Genomic DNA, 22,491 nt, shown 5'->3' on the forward strand with positions numbered 1-22,491 from the left:
TTTTTAAATTATTTAACAATGTAACAATTTAATGTCAGAGTTACTAATGTAATACAGCAAGGATTTAGTCTTTCAGAAAGCATTTCAAACTGGATGAAATCACACTTCACAGAGTCAGGTATGTGTTGACCAGTTTTATGAGGAAAAAAAAGCAGCCAAACTTCTCTTTCATAATGCAGCAAAGTATATAATGTTTTGAATATTCATATTTATGCTGATATAATAGGGCCATAGTAGGTGGCACTAAAAGAATAGTTTTTGTTTTTATTGTATTGCATTTCATGACTGAGAGTAAAGCTGAATTTTTTAAATTAAGATTTATACATGGGGAAAAATGTTTTGTCATTTAGATTAACAGTATTTATATTTTTGTACTAAATTATGTCATTTGCAGTTTTTATGTTTATACCATTGTGCCTTGGAAAGCAAGCAACATTTGTTTGCATATTGCTTTGAAATTAAATTCTGACTTTAGGTTGAAGCTTGTTTTCTTTGGGGTTTTCTTTAGCTGTGTAGTGTGTAAGTTTTGGTGTCATCTTCTGTTCTCAGCTGTGTAATAAAATAAGGGAGCTCCTAGTTGCTTGTCTGCACCATTGTGGGGTAGGGTGTTGGGGTCTTTTTGCACACACAAATCATGGAAAATCAGGATTCTGATGTGGGTTTTTAAAATTATCTGTATTACAGACAGAAAGTGCTCTTTGGCTTCTAATTCCCAAGTGCCTTGGCTTTGTGTCAAGTCTAAAAACAGACTCAGTGGGGGTTGTTCATGCTCCTTATGCTCTAGGAAGTGCTCATGTTTGTTTGTCCATCTGACCTAGCTTTACCTTTTCAGGCCTGGGACATAATTGTTAACCAACCCATGATCTGTTTGCAGCAATGTCTACCTGCCTTCCCAAAGAAACATTTCAGGCAGATTGCACACACAAGGCAAGTTTTATTCCTAACATAAAGTCAAACTTCTGGCCTCATCTCCATAAAACACTGGGTTGCTTTGAAAATTCTCCAGAAAGGGACAATAATACTAATGATACAGAATAGTTGAGGAGTTTCTTATGGTTCCAAAAGCTATTGTACATTCCTGTAAAATAGGATACTCATTTTAGGTCCTTTGTGCTGTCTTTGAAGTTCAGCTTTCTTTTAATGAAAAGCTGAATTACAGCTGTTCCTCGACTGAGCAGCATTTTAATTGACTGAAAACTATTAACTATTTAACTCACTGTAAGTGGAGGGGCAGCTAAAATTCTTATCAGGCACAATGTGAGTGAAGAAAAGATCCCTAGAAAACATTAAACAGAGTGAAGAGGTTGTGGAGTCTCCAGCCTTGGATATGTTAAAAATCTGACTGAATACAGCCCTGAGAAACCTGTTCTGCCTGAGCCTGTTGGGCAGGAGTGGGACTGAATTCAGCATCTCCAGGGGCCTCTTCCAGCCTGACTGTTCTGTGGTTCCATGAAATTGTTTCCTTAGCCTAATCAATTATTAAAAAGCCAATTAAATTAGATAGGAAATAGATTCTATAACTATCCTAGCAGAGACTTTGTTCTCAAAATAGTCCTTCAAAGCACTGCAAAACAGCAGGTTCCTGCAATACAACCCAATGTTTCACTTCAGCAGCAAGAACCCAGTTCTTATGGTGAAATTCCCTTGAAAGTCCCCTAAATAAATCCTACTTAATATTACTACTACAGGCATGATATTTTTAGCTTCTTATTTTGACAAAATTTAGATTCTTTACCACTGAATAGCAGCCTCATGATAGCTGCAGTACAAATGTTGGTCAAGTGCTTTTAATTACTCTTGTGATCTAAAGCAGAGATGTTTGCAAACCCAACTTCAAATGTGGGATGAGAGAACATTCTTGGTTGACATGGAATCTAGTCAAAGTTTTTCAAGATGTTCTAAAGCTGGCACACAAATAGCAAGAGCTGAAGTATTCATCAAGCTTGATATCTTCAGCAGGCTGGGGATTTTTTTTTCCTCCATATGTTGAATATTTTGTTATCTTTCAGAGCAGTCCACTGTGGGATGCCTCACAAAGAAAAATCTCCACATCATCCAACAAACCAGCTTTTTCTCCAGAGCCAGGAGAGCTTGTTAAAATGAATATTCTAATAGTCCTTCTAGAGACATGCTAAACACCAGCTTGATCTTGTCTGTGTGTGTGTGGCAAACTGGGGATCTACCACTACATCCTTTTATTAGGTCTTCTGGGTGTAGGTCTTGATAATGTGCTAACCTTGCTTTTAGTTTAGCATATTTCAACTTATATAACCCAAATTTCTTAAATCCCTTCACAAAAATTAACTGTTATTGAGTCTCCTGTGGATGGTTATGAGTCTGGATTTTAAAGTCATTTTCTTTGAGACTCAACTTTTGGGTTCAACCTTTTACTGGATAAGTAGGAACTCAACTAAAATGCTTTGGGGTTTTTTTTTCCTGTTTGGCCAGATGAGCTGTTGTATTTTCTAGATTGAGTTAGTGCACTTTACAGAATGTCCCTAGCACCGTATGCATGACGTCACTTTGAAGCAAGGGCAATTTTGGGGAGCACAGCTGTTATCTCAAACTTTCAGGCTTTCAGGCACTTGAGATAAGCAGCATTTAGCCCTGCCCTTCCTGTGAGGAGCAGTTGTGCCTCTGTCTTCGTCCTTGTAAGCCAGAAGACCTGTGGTGGAGGATCCTGGGACTTGGATTCTTAGCAGAACAGATATTTTTAGGTAAGTGCATGTGATTGTCTAACTGAATGTAGAATTTTTGATGTATTTGTTAACTACCTTAAATAGATTCAATTCGTTAGATGTTGAGAGGACACTGACAAATGAGATAACTAAACTTTGAGACAGAGTCTGCATCAGAGAACATTTCAGGAAGGGCTGGTGGCTAAGTGTGTTCCAGATCCATCCAATTCTCATTGCCTGTGTGGGTCCATCCAGGCAATGTGCAGATTTCCTCAGGAGTGCTGTGGCAGATTGCAGACACCCTGCAGGTGTCTGGCCCTGCAGGGTCATGTCAGCCCATGGGGAAGGTGCACTAATGCACCCCTCTGCTGGTGTCAGCAGTCTGCTCCCAGGCACTGACCTCCAGCTGTAACTGCAGAGTTATTATAGGCTGTAATAACATATCACAGCTCTAATCTCATCTCATCTCTACACAGAAAAAATTAGCTATTAAGGTATAGTATGTTAAAACCAGGAGTGACCAGGAAGAATCAGTATAGTCCATAGTACTGTTTTACTACATAGTAGTATGATAAAGCTGTCCTGTTATAGTACAGTATAACCATAAAAATATTTATGTCATTATGGTATATGTTATTTAATTTATTTATTTATTTATTATAAATAAATTGCACTACAATAGTGCAATAGTTGGAATTCTGATGCACAGGCTTTATCTTGCTGGGGGAAGCCCTTTGTCTGCACCACACAAACATACCAGAGCACTGCCCCAAAAATAAAATAACATCTTGGCTTTGGAAAGCCAACTGCTGGCTTGAGAGCAGCCAAGTTTCTGTTTCATTTGCAGAATCTGTGTTAGGATCCCTGCAAGGCAAATTGAGCAACTGTTTGCTAGAAGAGTGGATCAGAGCTGGTCCTGCTGGATACATCATGGACTGCTCTGTGTCTCAGCCCTCCATGTGAAACTCTAACCATGTCTTAAAAAGACAGAAAGAAAAATAAAGGAAAAAATCTTCATGATTAGGCATCTGAAGGATCAACAAAAATTACAGTTAACAAGCTTGTGTCCATTTACTGGGATCAATGCCCCAGAGAAGCAGGAGCTGAGCTGAAGCAGCAGATGAGAGCTGTGAGGAGAAGGGCTGCTCTGCCAGCCTGCCTTGGGTGTAATCAGCTTTTCTTGTTAATGGCTGAAATCCCCTGTAAGTCAGGAGCACAGAGATCCAGTGGCTGAACTGATCTGCAGTGCTCTGCATCCCCCTTTACCTGCTAACCCAATTGCTCTGGTGCAGCACCCTCTGCTTTGGCTGAGAGGTGTGGGGAAAGGGCCCTGCTGAGCTAAGCCATAAAGGGATGCAGGTGGTGAGAAACCTCCTCTTCAATGAGTGAGAAATCAGATTTACAGATATTTTAGGTGATTTTCATACTACTACATCTATATAATGATCTGCCCAGCCTTGGACACAAAGGTCACCACTCCCATCCTGTGCAGCAGTGTGCCATGCCCAATCCTACCAGCCAGAAAAACCTTGCTGATCTGGTTTCTGTCACATTCAGTTCATACCTTCAACCACTGTGGGGATTCACCCCTTTTGATAGCAAGGACCAGAACGTGGAGCAGAACTGGTTTGCTGCAGGAGAGCACTGGGAATGGGAATCATACTGGGAAGGGAAGGGAAGGAAAGGGAAGGGAAGGGAAGGGAAGGGAAGGGAAGGGAAGGGAAGGGAAGGGAAGGGAAGGGAAGGGAAGGGAAGGGAAGGGAAGGGAAGGGAAGGGAAGGGAAGGGAAGGGAAGGGAAGGGAAGGGAAGGGAAGGGAAGGGAAGGGAAGGGAAGGGAAGGGAAGGGAAGGGAAGGGAAGGGAAGGGAAGGGAAGGGAAGGGAAGACTAGAGAAATGTGGTCCTTGGATTGGTTTGGCCATGTGTTTCAGTTTCCCTAAGAAAGCTTTTTTCCTCTAAATTCTTAACTGCCCTCTACAACGTTAAAAACAGATCATTTTTTATATGGTCAATTTTTATTCTTCCTGACCATTTTTCTCTATACACTTCAACTTAGCCAATAAAATTGTGATCCCATTTTACATTCAGAACTTGTTAGATGTTGAGAAACCTAGAAGGAATTCTTGTTTGCCTCAGAGCAGTTTCTTCTGAAATGTGGAAAAAATTAACTCCCTGTACACACCAGCTTGTTTTAACAAAACCAGGACATCCAATCAAGTTCCCCTTAAGGCCTGGAAACTTAAAAAAAAAAGCTCTATTGCCTCTCATAGCTGAGGAGTGGAGGGAAAATTGAACTTCAGCCATCATCCTCCAGCCAGCCTCTTGGCCTGGTTGTGATGGAAAAACAACTGCTCAGGACAAGTCAGAGCAGCCTGGGAAGCTGGAGCAGCACCCTGGGAGAACAACATGCCTTGTCCTGCCAGAGCTGAGTGCTGCCTGCCCTGCCTGGGCTCCAGGGGAACAGGATGGGAAACAGGGCCTGGCCTCACATCACCAAGGAATTTCAAGGAGATTTAAACTAAGAGGTGATTTTGCCCTGAGTATCTTAAGCCTTTAAACATTATCTACTCTTAAGACAGGAAAACAGGTGTGGAATAAGTACAGAAAGAGAAGGAGTGGCCAGAAAACTGATTCTGCAAAAGGGTCAGGCATATGCAGGCAGGAGGAGACAGTGCAGGGCTGCACATCTGGCCAAAGCAGACACTGGCTCCAAGTGTCACCAGGGTCAGCTCAGCATCTTCAAACTGTCAAACAGCTGGAGCAAAGCACTTCTAAAAGAAACAGGAATTCCCCAAAATCAGTGCTACATCAATATCAGCTAATACCTTAAGTGAATGTGTTTATCTTGCATTTTCTGTTTCTTAAGGATTAGCTGCCTTCTCTCATTTGGTATCCAAACATTTGGATTATTTGATAATTACATATTTATCAGCCAGTTCTTTCAAAGCAAGCTGAGTCATTTCTCTTGCACACACAAGTAAATAACAACTTATGGCCTGGTTAGCCTTTCCCAAGTGACAAATTCCCTATTCTTTCTGTTCACTGTCATTGCACCATCCCTGCCTGCAGCTGGGCCTGCAAGACAACTGTGGCCAGACTGAGGGTTAAAAAAAAATGTCACTCAGGCACAGGCTCCACATTGAATGTATTTGCATACATTCCCCAGTGTTTGAACAATGGGGCTTGTTTCTCCTGTGCCAAAAACCAGCCCCATTCCTGGAAGTGCTCAAGGCCAGGTTGGACAGGGTTTGCAGGAGCCTGGTGTCGTGGGAGGTGTCCACAGTCCATTGCAGGGAGTTGGAACTAGATAGGCTTAAAGGTCAGCTCCAAGCAATACTTTTCTCTGATTTCTTTTCCGTGGTTTCCGTCCTGATGTTGGGTTATTTGGTGAATTTGGCTGGGCACCACACGGAGCCCAGTCCCAGCGAGCGGCCGGGTGCGCTGCGCCGGAGCCAAAGTCTGAGCGGCCAATCAAAGGGAAGGAAAATCCCGAAAAAGGCCGGGTAGGAAGGAAACAGCGGAAACACTGGGAGGGAAAATCAGTGAGTCAAGCAGTAGAGGCCGGAGTGAAAATGTGAGTTAACTCTCCTCCACACTCCGCACTCCAGAGGCTCCCGCAGCTCCATTTTGCGGAGGGAGAGGCGAGGCAGGAGGGAGCAGCCCGAGCCGAGCCGAGCCGAGCCGAGCCGAGCCGAGCCGAGCCGAGCCGGGCCGAGCCGGGCCGAGCCGAGCCGGGCCGAGCCGAGCCGAGCCGAGCCGGGCCGAGCCGGGCCGAGCCGGGCCGAGCCGAGCCGAGCCCCGCGCCCGGTGTGAGGGGCCGCGCGGGGCGGGGCGGGGCGGGGCGGCGCTGAGGGGGCGCTGCCGGCACGCGCCGCGCGGGCGGGGCGGGGGCTCCCGGCGGCCTCGGCAAAGCGGGCGGGGCCCGGGACAATCTCAGCCGCCGCCGCTGGCTCTGCCGCCGGCTCTGCCTTTCCCTCGCTGCGCCGGCACCAGGTAACCCCCGCCGCGGCTCTCCGCGTCGCGCAGGGCCGGGCCGCGCTTCCCTGGAGGCGGCGGGGCTCAGCCCGCCCCGACCGTTGCCAACCGTTCCCGCCCGCGCTCACCCGTCCCCGGCCCGCCCGCCGCCGCCGCTGCCGCTTCCCGCCGGGCCGGGGCCGCGTGTGGCGGCCGCCCGCCCGCGTGGGAGCCCCCGGGGCGCGGTGTCGCGGGTCTGCGGCCTCCCCCGAGCGGGGGATCGGCGTCCCCGGCTCGGGCAGCGGCGCAGGGGAGGCGGCGGGGCGTGAGGCGCTGCGGGCTGGAGGCGCGGGGCGGGCGCTGACCCCGGCTTAGCCTGGAGTTCTGTCGGTCGGCGCTGTTCGCTGGGAGGAGGGAGAAACCTCAGCTGGCCCGGTGCCTCTGGGCCTGGCATCTGGAGGGTTTCCTTGTCAGGAGAAACTATAACCTGCAGCTTTCCGCCCTGATTGTGAAAGAGCTGATAAGCGCGCGGTGGCCGCAGCTGGCGAGCCCCGGTGCAAAGGTAACGAGCAGTGCCGGTGCTGTGCTCCCGCAAACCTGCCCTCGTGTCCCCGCCTGTCGCCTCGGGGCACCTGCTTCTCTGGGGAAAGTGCTGTTCCACTGACGGCTTTTCTAGAAGAGTTTATCATCGCTGGCCGAGTGAGTGACCGCTCGTGTTTTTACAGCAAAATGTGCAGGTTTAGTGCGGTGCTCCTTTCGAGGTGGTAGTGCTGAGTTCCTCGTGCCATGCTCACCTTTGGCTGCTCTTCAGTGACCACAGTGTCAGAAGCACTGGAGACAGCACCTGTTTTCTGACAGTTCCAGTGAGTTTTATACCTGCTGAGAAGAAAGAGTATTTGTCTTGTCTTATTTTCTGTTCCTTATTTAACGTTATGCTACATTACAATAAAATAAATGTTTAAAATATATTGTTTATAATATGTTATAGGGAAGGAAAATATTAGCCAGCAAATTCCGGGTTCCTGCAGCACTTGCAGGCCCTCCCACCATCTGATTTTCAGCTTAAAGTTATGCAAAAAGGAAGTTAAATATTTGCTAATTTCTTTTTTGAATGTTTCAGTGCTTCGCAACTGACTATTCCAGGCTAACGCTTCTGTTGAATTTGCCAGTGAACCCTAATGTCTAATTCTTGCTTTTACCCGTGGGGGTGAATTACTAGTTGCTGATTTTCATACATATTATGGAAGTGAGTTGCAGCTTGTTGTTTGTCGTGAGTGAGCTGGACGGAGCGTTTATGGACCAGCTTAGCAGGCATTTTACATTGATCTAGTAGTAAATGCGGCGGTGTGTAGATATCCTTAAATCTGCGGTGCGTGACTGGCTCGTAATTTGGTGATTGTAAGGTGTGGACGTTTAGGTGTCGCTTATAAAGAATAAGATGTCGGGGTTGAATTTGACGGGGGTGTTTCATCGGGCAGCTGAGGCGATCCGGGGCGCCTTTTGTTGCGCGGCGGCGGCGGCAGGGGCGCGGCGGCGCAGGGGTTAAGGCGGCGGGGTGGCTCCGGTGGATTCAAACCGGGCGAGTGACGGAGCGCGGGGGCCGGGCCGGGCTTTGTTGGGGCCGGGAGCCATTTTGGGCTGGATGGGCCGAGCGGGGCCGGGCGGAGCCGAGTGGTGCCGGGCGGGCCCGGGCGGGGCCGAGTGGTGCCGAGCGGGGCCGGGCGGGGCCGAGTGGTGCCGAGTGGTGCCGAGCGGAGCCGAGCGGTGCCGAGCGGAGCCGAGTGGTGCCGAGCGGGGCCGAGCTGAGCCGGGCGGAGCCGAGCGGGGCCGAGCGGAGCGGCCAGGCCAGGCCCCGGCTCGGGGTGTGCTGCCGGCGTGTAAACAATGCGCGGCCGCAGGGACTGCTGGCATTCCCTCCCCTTAAAAAGCCTTTGCGGAGGTACAGAATGGCCCTTGCACTGTCGCTGCTTTGTGGGGTTCGTTGCTAGTGCTGTGGTTTGTCACCTGTGTTTGGGGATTTCAATGATAACATCTAGTGTCTTTTTTTTTTTTTGGGTCGCTCTTTTAAAGCAATAATAATGTTTCATGCACATACGTTTTAATAAAATGTTGATTTAGCTTGGAGCTCTTTGCTCTTCAGCCTGTTTAAACTAGTACTTGCTATGGTGAAACATCCTTTGTGGAGTGTATTTATATTTACTTAGGAATTTGTGTTCTTTAACCAAATATGAAATCACTGTTTTGTTGGTTATTCTGAATAATAGAAGAAAATAAAAATTGAAATTACAAGTAAAATATGGCTTGCTCTCAGGAACTGATGGAGTTTGCCTGTTCCAGTTTTGCCTAAATCTCTTTAGCATTGGTGGCATTAAATGTGTTAAGTCATGGTGACTTAAACTTACTTGGCTTTAAAGTGTGAGGATAGTAAAAGTTCTATTTGGAGTAGTACTACCAATATCTAAGACTTCATTGTATAATTTTTTTATCCCTTGTATTATAAAAAAATTAAGACATGCTGTCTTGGGAATTTTCTCCTTCTCTAACAGACTTTGGTAAATGTTTCTTCTCTGCCAGAGTCCCTTTTGTGAAATGGCAATTTACCACTTCCTTTGTTACAAAGGTGATGAGGAGCTGCCTGGCCAGTATGTCTGTAATAGTCCTTTGGGGACAGCCAAGGGCCTTGTGTGAAGGTAGATTCTGCTGTTCTGACAGTCATAATGTCTTCTCCTGTGCTGATTTAGTGTAACACAGATTCAGTTTAATTGCAAGGGAGAGATAATGCTTAGGATGTTGTGTCTGCTTCCCAAAGAAAGGTAAATACTCCAGCTGTCTCCTCTGCAGGAACATGCAAGCTGGCATGTAAGCTGAGCCCCACACAGTGTCTGCTTGCATTCCAGCACAACTGTGTGCTTCATTTATTGACTCTGGGATGTCTTATCAAAGTGTTCTTATTGCTTGGGAGTTTTGTACAACTTGCACTGTGCATCCCTTAGTATTAGAAACAGATGTTTATGGCTTTCTACAAAAGGGAAAAGGGCTATTTTGGAGTTTGGGACTAGTAATCTTGCAGTAAAGCTGAGACTAAAAGTCTGTGTGAAACTGAGCCCAGACAGATCTATGATACCTAAAGCAGAAAGGTGTTGGGCACCCAGAAGTGTTCAGACTGGAACTAAGTGCAGTGCCTGCCTCTCAGGTTCTCTGCTAAGTTTTGTGATTTAAAATATTCAAAGTATTTTATTAGCATCTCTCTTTCTGTTCCAGTTGTATATGAAAATTTCATAAACAAGCAGAATGATAATACACAAAAAATGGAGTGCTGTTAAATATGAGTGAGTCAATATCCTCCGCCCTCCCTGTGTCTGTTTCATAATAAGGATGTAGAATATTTGTAAATAAATTGGGTTGATCATTTGTTTTGAAGAGGTAGAAAGGTAAGATTAAGCTGTTGAACTAAAAGTCAGGCTTAAAAATAATCCAGTTTCATAGTAAATTCTAGGTGCCCATTTGGTGGTCATCTCTGAAGATGATTTTCAAATTCTGTGTAAGTCAGTTAAGCTTATTTTGTTGCTCTGCAAAATTTGACTAGAGTTTTCTCCTCTTGAGTCAGAATTAATTTTAGAGCATCAGACAAGCAGTGAATCAAACCAAACCCCTAAATCTTCTAAGAGTGATTTCTAAGTGTGGTGTTTAGATGGCAAACCTGATATCTTCACTGGAGAGCTGGTGCTATGAAACCCAGCTATTTATAAACCTAAGCACCTTCCAGGCTTTGCAGTTAGCACTGCCTTTGTCAAGCACCTATTTTATCTGTAATAACTTAATGATACAATTAAAACCTTATCAAATAACAAATGTTGTTTATGATCTAGCGTTTGATTTTTTCAGAAATCAAGTAAAGAGACAACTGGTGGTGAAGGGGAAAAGAGCAGGGAAGAAACTGAGCCAATGTGTTATTTTTCAAACTGGGCTCATATGGGCAGTGGAGACAGGGAGCTACTCAAAGCTCACTGGCATAGCTGAACTTTCCATGTGGGAAAATATTACTGGGTGTCAGAAGGATTAGCTACTGAGCTGCCACTCAAAAAACAGGTTTTATGATGAAATGATGCATGCTAAGCAGGCACATCAACTCCAGTGAAAACTAAACAAGGTTTTTCTGCCTTGGAGGTTAAAAATCTTTATTGGGATGAATCAATTCAAACAGATCAACCTTAATAGTTTTCAATTTCAGTAGGTATATGTCTGAAAAAACTGTTTTGCTATTCTTTAATGCAATTGCTCCCTGATGTTATCAGCATCCCTCATCTTGAAAAATCACTGTATTTCCACTTTCATTCCTGGGGAGCCATTGCTCTCTGGTCCCCATTTCCTGTGTGCTAAATTGAGCTCCTGTTTGTTGATAAAGTAAAGCAGCAGTTGTTACATATTCCAACAGAATTTGCTGCTCATTCTAGCAAAAAAATGAGACTGCATTGCTAATACTTCTGCACTACTGATTTAAGCTTCCTGTAAACAAACAACAAATTTGTGTACAAGTTAGTGAAAGCATTATGGCTCTGGGGCAAATGAAGTGAATGTAGAGGATCACTTAATGGGAATATGTTCTCTATAACACAGAAAACAAAAAAATAGCAAGGTTATTTTTCATTAACCCCACTTGGCATGGGAGGTGCTTAGATTCAGGAAGCTACAATGCTTAGGCCTGGAAGTTTTAATTTTTTAAAGTCTTCAGTAGTAATGGAAATATCCTCCTGCCTTACTGACCTCAGGATTTGGAGGCTGCAGGTAGACTGGCTAAGAGCATTTTAATGTTACGTGTACAGATTTCTTTTGAGCTGCTTTTGTCTGTACCTGCTTTTTGTCTCTGTTTCCTATGCATGTGTAGCTATACAACATGGAAACACTTATTTCAGCATAGGAAAGTGTCTCCCCAAAATGAGATGCTTGTTGATGTTATGATTATGAAAATTAGCTGGGGATATTTGTTATCCTGATTTAGGTAGGTCATCACAGATGTGTGGAATATCTTTTACTGCTGTTGAAACAGGAGCCATAGATAATCTGAAAGTAGCCAGGATTCTGTCTTGCTAACCATGCAAATCCAAAATAGCCAAATCCCTATCTGTTAACTACAAATAAACTATCATCCAAGAATCCTTTCCACAAAATTAAAAATTTTCTTTGGCTAATAAAACTGAGAAGGGCTGAAGGTTTTTTGCAAATACTTTGAAATTGTAATTGAATTGTTCATGGTACCATAAGCAGTCATCCATGCAGCTCTGTGATGAGCTTGTTGATATGACAACATCAGTTTTTATTTTCTTCCAAAAGCTATAATACTTTTCAAAGACCCCCATGGAAAGTTTTACAAATGTTGCTTGGGTGGTTTTGATTTGGTAGTTTTGGCTTGGGGTTTATTGTTTTTTTGGAAGTGGATGGCACTCTGGAAAATGTGCCTAATTCTACCCTATGAGTCACTTTGCACTTGGCTCTTTTGCTAGGGTGTGTATTCAGTGGTTTTAATGACAGGAATAAATTATGTGAAATGAAGGGTACTGCTAGAATAAAATCATTTGACTATATGTAAAAACTTTCTCAAGTTCCATCTGCATTATCCTTAGCTGGTGCACAGAGCAGCCTGTGCTTTGCTCAGAGGGCACTCAAACAAAACACATTTTGAAGAGATCTCTGAGGCATGGCTGCTTTAGATTTTGATACTTAGCTTCTTTAGGGGATACCAGCATAATGTAGTTCCTGTGGAAGTGTTGTAATTTGGTTGTGATAAGAGTTTGGCTCATAACTGTCATGTTCCAGAGAACTTGGAAATAGCTGAAAATAGAGTATCATAAGGAAGGTCACAGTCAGAAATACCCTGAGCTTCCTGTAGTGATGATAAGGGATATCTGGCACTAGGAGCAATACTACTCCACTTCTGAGAGCTCCATGTTTCTGGTAACAGATCTTTTATTTCAATGCTTAATAACACAGGCTGAACAGTGCAAGGGCTCCTAGATTAACTTTACATAATTTTAAGTCATTGCATTACTTTATTTTCACCTTTTACAGTATGATTTGAAACTGTCAACATGGACTTTTCACGTCTACACACGTACACCCCTCCCCAATGTCTGCCAGAGAACACTGGCTATACATATGCACTCAGGTGAGAAGCCTTTTCTTCTTGTAGACAAACTGTCTTTTCTCTCAATGCTGCTAATCCTGGAGAGTTGAGCTTTCATGGTAAGTAGCTAACTTCTTTGAAGAAGTGAGCTTTTTCTAGTCTGGCTTTAAAAGCAAGTGCTGTGTCCTAACTGGAGGAAAGAAAATGTTGAACTAACAGGACAATGACTAAGATAATGACTCAGTGTTTATTAGTTGCTATGAATAACTTGTGTCCGCCTAGTTACAACTGCTGTTGGATTTCTATAAATATGTCCTCAAAATTCTTCAATGTTTTGTGTCTTGTAACTTTGGGGTGTGTGCTTTCTTTTATGACTTGGGACCATTTTCACTTTAAAACACTGATTTTTATGCATTCATTGCTGCTAGTGTGGGACTTGGCTGGAAATAACTTATTGATTACTTCTTTTAGCAAAGCTGCTTGTTGGGTGAATGTAAAATCTGTGTTCTAATGAACTTGTTTTTCCTTGTATCTTTTTCTTGTATCTTCTGATGATCTTGTTTTTCTTCTTAAATCATTTCTGCTTTTTAAAAACTAGTGCTTGGTAGTTTTTGTATTATGTATTCAGAGCAAGTGTTGTGATGCTGATTTTCAGTTTTTTTAGTATTAATATAGCAGATTGATGCTGTTTTAATCTATTGAGCTTTTCCTGCTGTTGAGATATATACTTCAAAATCTATTAATGAACCTGAGTTACTGGTTTAGCCAAGTTTAAAAAATGATTGTTCATTAGGGTGCAGTATGAGATTTGCTTTTCTGTTCCCTCTGTTTATCTTTATTATGGATTGTTATTAATATCCAGTATAGAGATTGGAGAACACTTGGCTACTTGCCAATAAAACAGAAGTTGGCAAAACTGTAGCATTAAGAGATTACTGAGTTAATACTCTCCTTTTGTGTGCTCCAAAACTGTATGTTTCCATTTTCTGTTGGGGATGGTGAGGGGTTTTTTGGGTTTTTTTTTTTTTTTTTTGTTTTGTTTTGCTTTTGTTTGTTTGGGGGTTTTTTAGCTATAGGCTAGTGTCAGTTGTTTTGTGGTTTATGTGTTGTGATTTATGTTGTATCAATTGAATTGCAATTTTTCCTGAATTTTATGAAAAACTATTGGTAAGATACAAGTGGATTTTCCAATTTCAAGAAAACCCTGCTGGCAATGAAAGTGATTGCTCTGCCTTGTATCCAGCAGCAGTTTCACTCCTGTATTACTCAGTGGATTTAGTTCCCTTTAAGTTGCAAATGTACCTTAGAGATTGGCTGAAATATTGTAACTCCTGACTGGTTAAATTCCTGCGGTATTCTTGTCCAAAATTCTCATCCTTTGAAACAGTGGCAAGTAGAAAGGAAGATGCAGAGTGATAAATCCCATTGGACATCTGGAGGATATTTCAGTATGACTTTGGGGTTTATTTAGGGGACACCCCAGTGTTTGTCTTGCTACATAAATGAAGACTACTCTGCAAAACTGAGAAGTTGTGAAGGGACTATATGTCCTGAAATTTCCAGCTTGCCATTTCACTTTGTTGAACTATTAGGCATAGGTATTTAGAAATGGATAGAGCTGGGTAAGATGAAATTTAATAATTGAATTAGTGAAAGCCAGTATAGTTATACTAGGTTGAAGTAAATTAATTGTAATTCTTTCTTATATAGAAAAGAAGGACTGGCAAGCTCTTTATTTAAAATAGTGTGAATCCCCAAATGTTAAAATAATGGGGGAAAACTACTTGGTGCACAGACAGGACACTGCTCTCAGGGTGTCAGGAGAATAAACTACAATCCTTTGTGCCTTGCTGTGCCTCTGCTTTCTGTGTATGTGCAGAATGACATCTATTATTGTAGCTCTTCCTCCTCTGGGTCAAACAATATGTGAAGACTCTGAGGAAAGGGAGAACTGCTAATCAGAAATATTTCCATGTTGAAATTTATTCTTCTTACCCCTCACCTTGTGTTTGTTTTGCTTATACTCAAATCTGGTTTATTCTGCCTTTGACAATTCAATCTTTACTGAATCTTTTGTTTAAAGAAATTGGCTTGGGATGTAGCCCTGCAGAAAGCAGTACAGTGAAGTTTGATACCACAAAGCTATTAATAGAGTTGGCCATGACTTATTAATAGAATTTATATTAATACTCACTGGAATCACTCTGTGGTCATAGCCATAGTGCTTCTACTTTGTGCTTCTACTCCTCCAGCCCAAATCAGGAAAACATTTAACTGATATGCCTAAATAATCTTTATCCTCCTCCAAATGCAAGTCAAACTTGTGAATCTCACCCACCTGCCAACATGTAATTTACACCTCACTCTTATGATTGATCTTTCTTTTTAGTCACCATGGTCTTTTGAATTGTGTTGTCAATTTGGGTTCCTTTAACACTTCTTTATGTATATGTGTTAAATCAATGAGTTTTGGTTTGATTTTCTTTTTCTGTGTCAGGGCATTCTATTGGGGTGTAATTTTCTGCACAGTAATTGTCCAAAATCCTTTGAGGTTTTTAACTGTGTTCTGGGACTGACTGAGGAAATAACTAAACAATTCAAGGTAGTGTCCTCAGTCACTTAGCCTCAGCCCCCTGGGTAGAATGCCTGTCAGTGTTTTTGTACTGGTTATATGTCTGTCCATGTTGGAAGATGTCTGTTCAGTTGTACTTCTCTAGGTGTATTCATGTGCCTATTATCCTGAATAGTCACAAATATCATTGCCTATTTCATTTCAAGGAATATTTAAATATCAATTACACTTAGGGTCCTTCAGACAAACTATAACCATGCTAAAATTGGCAGACCTCATTCTCATTCCACTTCCTTGAAAAATAACCCACTGAAGTCTGGGACATTCTTGTTCTGTAGAAGCTCATGTGAAGGAGGTATCAAGAAGCTGGAAATGTAAGAGTAGATTCAGTCTGCAGCTCTGCCAGCAGCCATGGGAGCTGTTTGCTGGGGGAAGGAACCAGCCCTCACTGTTTGCAGAGGTTATCCAGGAGTTGAGGCTAATTGCACCCCACCTTTAGGTGTTTCTTGGTTAGCTGTACATATTGCATAGGAGGATGTCAATGTACATGTTCACTTCTGGCCCTTAAAAGGAAAGGTAGTGGTTTTTTTAATTTACTGTAGTCTTTTCTGTAGAAGAGAAAAGGCTGCATTCCAAAGCATGGAAAGTGAGATGGCAAGTTAGGGGACTCTAGGTACTGTCCTGCAGCCAGAGGACTGAAAATGTAAAGAGAACTATTACCCTACGTGAGAGACAAGCCCCCTTTGTTGAAGAGGAAAAGATTCTATGATGGTTTGCTGTGTTTTTTTAGATAGAGGAGCCCAACTTCAAGCTATTTATTCAACTCACATTGATATAAATGCTCATTGAGATACTTGGTAACAGCAAGTGTTCATAAACAGAAACAAATTGAGGCTGGTCACAGCTGTCACCTTGTTCTGTGTACTCTGTGTTCTTGTGAATTGAGTATCTGTAAGAAACGTGGGGTGAAGATGAGGAAAAGCAAATGCATAGTGCCAAATGTAAATAGCAAAACTGAGTTCTGAAACAACTGTTTAGGGAGGGACTCAATAGAAAACTGTTGTGGCTCTGACCCTTTCAGAATAACAGCAAGAGGAGCCACATTTAACCCATATTCTCACTTCACATCTGTCAGAGTATGAGTCATCTATGCTTAGCATTTTTCAAAAATTAAACTCTTTAGTCTACAATTGGTGAAGTATATGAGAAAATGTGTTATTTCTTCTCCCTCTTCCAGCCAAATGAAAGCAAGGATTAACAAGCCTAATGTATTTAGTAATTTATGCTGGGTTTGTTAAGTTGTGCTGGGGCTCCTGCCTTGCACTGGGTTGCACTGCACGTGCCAGCAATTATCAGGGCAGAGCAGTGAGATGCAGCACACAGAACCAAAGCCCTGCCATCAAATCTGTGCTCCTCTGGGCAATAGCAGCAGCTACTTTGGACAGACTCTGGGCTTATGGGCTGAATGCCCAGCTGGTGCTGGAGCCATGAGATGTTTTCAGACAGACTCTTGTCTGGGTTAGTTTTTTAGCCAAAAGAAATGCAGCTGATGTGCTCTGACAGCCCCATCTTGCATACTTTACTTTGCATTGAGGAGCAATGAAGAAACTGACTTCAAAAGCACCACCTTGTGAGAATCACCTCATTGCTGTAAGTGTAGCTTCAAGGCCTTCTGGTGTTAATTTAATTGTATGCCAAAGCTATACAATATTCACCATATTATTACTTTGTCATGATCTGAGGTCTTTAATGATTGTGTGAGAAAATATTTTCTATTAAATCATTTTATACAAATATGTTTTATAGTAGCTGTTTGTATGCATTTTTTAAAGGGAAAGCTTCATTTCAAATACAGGTTGCAGAGTAGAATCTACTCATTCAGATCTAATTTACTTGTTTGTTTTTGGAGCAGCTGCTGTTGTAAACAATTCTTTGCTTATCTCTTCTTTTAAAAAACAAAATGAAACCCCCAGGAGTACTGAAGTGCTGTTTTGTCTCTGTATATCCCTGTGGCCCAAGAAGGGACAGAGTCCTTATGCAAGCTGGCCTGGAGCACTTAGCATTTGGATGCTGTGGGTCACAGGGCTGAGCAGTTCTAGAGCCTGACCTGCTGTGCAGTGCCCTGTGCCAGCAGCACTGCTCACTTACATAACTGAATGTTTCCTTTGCTTGTAAGTATGAGAATTCTGCTTTAGGCTAAACTTCTGCTTTGGTAAATGTGTTTCCTGCAGACCCCTCAGCTTAATCTGTGTTTGCCTTGTGTTGCTGCTTTGTCTTCACTGTAAGTTTTCAGGAAGGCTGAGAGAATGACATGTTGAAATGTGGAGTTCCTGGGGTAACAGTGTGAAGGTTATCTATGTGTAAACTTGCCTCAGAGGAGGAAACCACATTGAAGTTCTCTAAACATTTTTTTGTTGCTTTGCAGTTAAATATTTCTAATGGTTTGCATTAAATTAAGAAATGTTTTTAAAGCACTTAAAAAAAAAAAGTAATGGTAGCTAAACTGAAATAGCTGAAGTAGGGAAGTCTAAGTATCTCAAAGGGAGGAAGTTCCTACTTGTTGACATGGAAATTCAGGGTAATGTGGCATATGGATCTTAGTTTCCCAAAACAAGGACTTGTCAAACAGAAAATGGACAAAAATAGACTGAAAATTAATCTTTGCCTTGCAACTTGGAGTATGCCATTTTTAATTTGCTGTTAGGTGTGGTGAAGAAATTGTCATGAATGGCCTCCACTCTCAATTGGTCCCAAAAGAATGAGTGTTTGCTCTGGCTAAACTTTTCTTGTGGTTTCCATGGTGGTTGTTTCTCTTTGTGGTTTGCTTTCATTTGTAGAACTTGTAATATGAATTGCTTAGGAGAACCTTGAATATCTACATATATCTAGATTATTTGGGTTATTTGATATATCTTGTGGGGATTGTACCATAATCCCGAATAAACTGCATTTAACAGAAACTTGGACTAGCTTAAAGAACATATTAGTTACCAAGCTGAATATTCTCCCAGTAACTTTGCTGTTCTTATTTAACTGCAGTTCGAGTTATTCTTCATCTGCTTTGGATTTTGAGACTGAGAACAAAATAGATCCAGTGTTTGATTCACCCAGAATGTCACGGCGTAGTTTACGGTTGGCTGCTGGAGGATACAGCAAAGCAGATGATGGACAGAGTGACTCCCTTCATGACACCTCTTATGCTGGAAACCTGTCTTTCAGGGATCAGTCTAAGTAAGCATTTTTAGTCATTTCAAGTAAATCCTGAGCCTTACTGTTTGAACAAATAATGCAAAATGGTTACTTACAGGTCTTAGATTTTGTTCTTGGTGTTTACTGCCATATTCTGAAATTTACGTTTAGTGTGTGACTTGCAATGACAATTTTTTACAAAAATCTTTGTCAAATCATAGGTGCTTGAAGGCAAGGACTTCCTTTTAAACCTTCTTTGCTCTGTTTAGTCACATCAGTGTTGAAATAACTGTTTATTCATTTATTAATAAAAGTCAGACAGTAACAGAAATATGTCTTTAGTGCTATGTCTTACTTGCCTTTGTTTCCTAGGGTGGTAAAGCAACGCAGAAGTATGAACAAACAGTCTGGCAGTGGAAGACATGTGCCAAAGAAAAATCTGTCCAGCTCATCTATTTTTAGCCAGAGCAGTTTCAATAGCCATGCCACTGATACATCAATGATATCTACTATATTGGATGAGTCTCTGATTCGGGAACAGACAGAAGTTGATCATTTCTGGGGTAGGCAATAATTGCTATTGCTTGTATCAAACTGTGCAAACTGGTTTGGTGTGTATAAATGCATGATCTTTGCCCCATCTCTTGTTCATCCTACCCCCAAATGTGTGTGCACTTGCACTTCTGATTTAAGGGGTCTACTTGCTAAGATGCCCCCTGGAAATTCATGGTCCAGCATATAAATTAGATTTACTGGCTTGGTTAATGTCAAGCCATTGCACAGTCAAGTTAATGCGCCAGCAAACATAAACACTTTGGTGATGCAATGCCATAATTATCTCCTGTCATTGCTTTCTTCAAAATGTACATTGAGTTCTGTATTTAAAGAATGGTAAACATGTAACTTGTTTTTGAAAAGTCAAAGGAAAAGCATTTTCTTAGTTGTTTATATAGGCAGAAATGTGTTTCGCCTTAACATACCTTAATGTGGAAGTTCCAAATTTGTGGCATTGCAGGATTTCCCAAAAGGGTTTTTGGGTGTTGCTGGCTGGTTTGGTTTTTTAACTATATAAAAATGTATTTTCCTGGAACCTTCTTTCTTCAATTACAAGAAAATATGAGAGTGGTCTACATAAAGTATTGTCTATGTGAAGTATTGTGTAGAACCAGACCAGCAATTTGTTGTATCTCCCAATTCAGACTCTTTGTTTCTAGTCAGAATAATTGTGACCTTCCCAGAGTCCTAATGGGAAGAATTGTATCAATCTTGGTAGAACCCATTCTAAATTTTAGATAACTTGGCTCTTAAAACAGAATTTTAAATACAGTATCAAAGTAGTTACCAAGCAGCAGAAGCATTGTAAGCTTGTAATTAGTGGTGGGAACTAACTCAAGGTGGAGTTGGTATTCATGTTACTTTGTCTGCCCCTTCTGTCCTGGGATGATTGTCACAAATATTACCCTACTACAGTGAGGTCTGGATAGATGTTTCTCTACTGGGCTGCAAAATAAGTTAAATGCTAACTGAAAGAGACCTTCTTTGAAGTCTTAAAATTAGTGGGACTTCTAACCTGAGTTTGTCAGATACTGTAATTCAGTTCAGGTCTTTCTTATATTTGAGACCAAATTTTTTTTGTTTGTTTGTTTGCAGGCCTTGATGAAGAAGGTGACCCCAAAGGTAAACTACACTTGGCTTTTCCCTCCACATGACTTGTGTGGCAGGCAGAGTGCTGGCAGTGCTGACACAGGTGTGCTGGTGTTGTGCTCTGTTTGCAGGCAGTGACTCCACACTGCTGCAGGGGAACGGGGGCACAGCAGCAGCAGCAGAGCTGCAGCCCACGCTCAACGGCTACACGTGCAGTGACTGCAGCATGCTGTCAGAGAGGAAGGAGGTCCTCACTGCCTACTCAGCTTCCCACCTGCCATCCTCCAGGATCTACACTAGGGACAGGGGCCAGAAACATGCATCTAGTAAGTTACTTTCTCTTCATTTCTATATAGTGTTACTTAAGCACCTGTCCTACCCTGATGAACTTGCCGAATTCAGCTGAATAAGCTGAATTCTAGAGATCAGCTTATATGAAATATAGTAACTGTATTGCCAGTGGCTTATATGAAATACAGTAACTGTATTGCCAGTAGTTGAATTCTAGAGATCAGCTTATATGAAATACAGTGACTGTATTGCCAGTAGTTGAATTCTAGAGATCAGCTTATAGGAAATATAGTTAACTGTATTGCCAGTAGTTGAATTCTAGAGATCAGCTTACAGGAAACACAGTGACTGTATTGCCAGTAGCTGAATTCTAGAGATCAGCTTATATGAAATACCTTTTTCTGTATCAGTTGAAATTTTATGTACTTGTCGATTTTGATATATAATAATCTGCTGATTCTTGGTGCTGCTATAAGAATCAAGCAATTGCAAAATTCAAATGCTCTGGTATCTTTAGTTAGAAATAATATTTGGCCAGCCAGCACTAATTGTAAGTCTCCTAATCTGACATCAAATGTGTATAGCCCTGCCTATGAGTTATTTGGTCATGGTTTTCAGATACACTTTCTGTGCTTTTTTGTTTATAATTTTTTTTATCCCTTACATGATTTGAACTTTCCAGACTGACTAAAATTGTTGCTTTGCAGTGCTTATGCTATCAAGAGAATCTCTGAGAGGGCTTTCCATTTCCTGCTTCCTTTTTTCTCATCTTTTGACTTTGCAGTTTTTATAGTGTTTCTAAAAGCTAAACCTCAACTACATGAAAAATAGATTTCCAAAGGGAAAAAGTGATTCCAAATAGTCACTCTAGTGACTACATTCCAAGAGCTCAAAAAATTGAGTCTGTAGAAATAAGGTTCTGCCTTTCCAAGACAATCTGCATTCATTGGATTGTTTTCCTCATTGTCTTGCCTGAGTCTGCTGCCTCTTGCACCTGGAGTTTCTTGATTACTGGTAGTCCTCAGTAACCACAGAGGATTTGTTTCTTTAATGACCCTGAATTAGAAAGGAGCCAATTCTGGAATTCTGTCAGTTTGTTAGTCTTGAATGAAGTTTGTTTTCAATACAAGTTAAAGAAACTAGTTTGTTGGAGCTATATGATGTGACTTCAAATATTTGAATTAAGTATTTCTTTTTAGTTAGTGTGTAGCACAGGGTGAAATTCTTTTTGACTTGGAATAGTCACCTAAAGTGGCACTGCATGAAAGCTCTTTCCATACTCCTGAGTTTGTATTCACACAAGAGAATTTTCCTCATTTTTGGACATTCCTTTGAACTTTAATCTAGAGGTTTGAGTCAAACTTTGGGGGTGAGTGGGGTAAGGCACACATGGTCATGGCAAGTTTTTGGGACGTGGTTGAGTTTAGGACAGTGGCAGTGGTGGATTTTAAGGAAGGAATTCATTGCTCTTTAGGGTTCTTCATTCTCACTAAACAAAGCTGTTCTTGCTGAAGTTATACATTTTGCCTTGAAGTCATTATCAAATTTGTGAAAAGCTTTGATGCATTTTCTAACATATACAGACTTTTCATACCATACTTTCTGAAGTTTCACACTCTTGGCTAAACAGAGGCTTTCCCTGCTTTATCCTCACTCTTCCACAAGCTAATGGTGACCAGCAAACAGAAGTACATATTTCTATGGATGAATAATTAGTATTCACACTGTTTTTTTCAATAGGAGGAACGTATTTCTACATGAGTAAGATTCTACGATTGGTCAAAAATACTGCAGCATCTTTTGCATCACTATTAGTGCAACTATTTCAAATGGTTTTGCTGAAGCTGGGTTATGAATATAAAGGTACCTTTTCAGTTGTCTTCCTTGGTCTGCAAACAGAGAGTATGTGTATTGGGTGTTTTTTTTCTTCTGGACTTCATCTCTGGCACTATGGTGTTCTTCTATAGTCTTTTGGCTGGCTCCTCTCTTTCTCAGTTTTCATTATTATCTCACTTTTCATCCCTTTCCTCTCTTTTGAAAGTA

At 41.8% G+C, this 22,491-nt stretch overlaps 1 protein-coding gene across 15 annotated transcripts in view; it reads left to right on the forward strand.

Annotated features, from left to right (window-relative positions):
- The first annotated feature begins 2,562 nt into the window (after positions 1 to 2,562).
- The window catches only part of SUN1 (Sad1 and UNC84 domain containing 1), a 32,688-nt gene continuing 12,759 nt past the window's right edge, over positions 2,563 to 22,491 (forward strand). For 3 of the 15 annotated variants that reach the window (XM_079321157.1, XM_079321166.1, XM_079321158.1), the window contains exons 1-7: positions 2,564 to 2,717; positions 12,698 to 12,794; positions 18,364 to 18,555; positions 18,886 to 19,076; positions 20,164 to 20,190; positions 20,289 to 20,483; positions 22,189 to 22,311. In XM_079321157.1, coding sequence (XP_079177283.1) covers positions 12,718 to 12,794; positions 18,364 to 18,555; positions 18,886 to 19,076; positions 20,164 to 20,190; positions 20,289 to 20,483; positions 22,189 to 22,311 — 805 coding nt within the window. In that variant the 5' untranslated portion in view covers positions 2,564 to 2,717; positions 12,698 to 12,717. Of the gene's footprint in view, positions 2,718 to 5,996; positions 6,252 to 6,531; positions 6,671 to 8,490; positions 8,571 to 12,697; positions 12,795 to 18,363; positions 18,556 to 18,885; positions 19,077 to 20,163; positions 20,191 to 20,288; positions 20,484 to 22,188; positions 22,312 to 22,491 lie in introns of those variants that run through there. The other 12 variants (XM_079321163.1, XM_079321167.1, XM_079321159.1 and 9 more) reach the window with 8 other exon arrangements.

This window comes from Erithacus rubecula, assembly GCF_903797595.1.
Source record: "Erithacus rubecula genome assembly, chromosome: 17".
NCBI lineage: Eukaryota > Metazoa > Chordata > Aves > Passeriformes > Muscicapidae > Erithacus > Erithacus rubecula.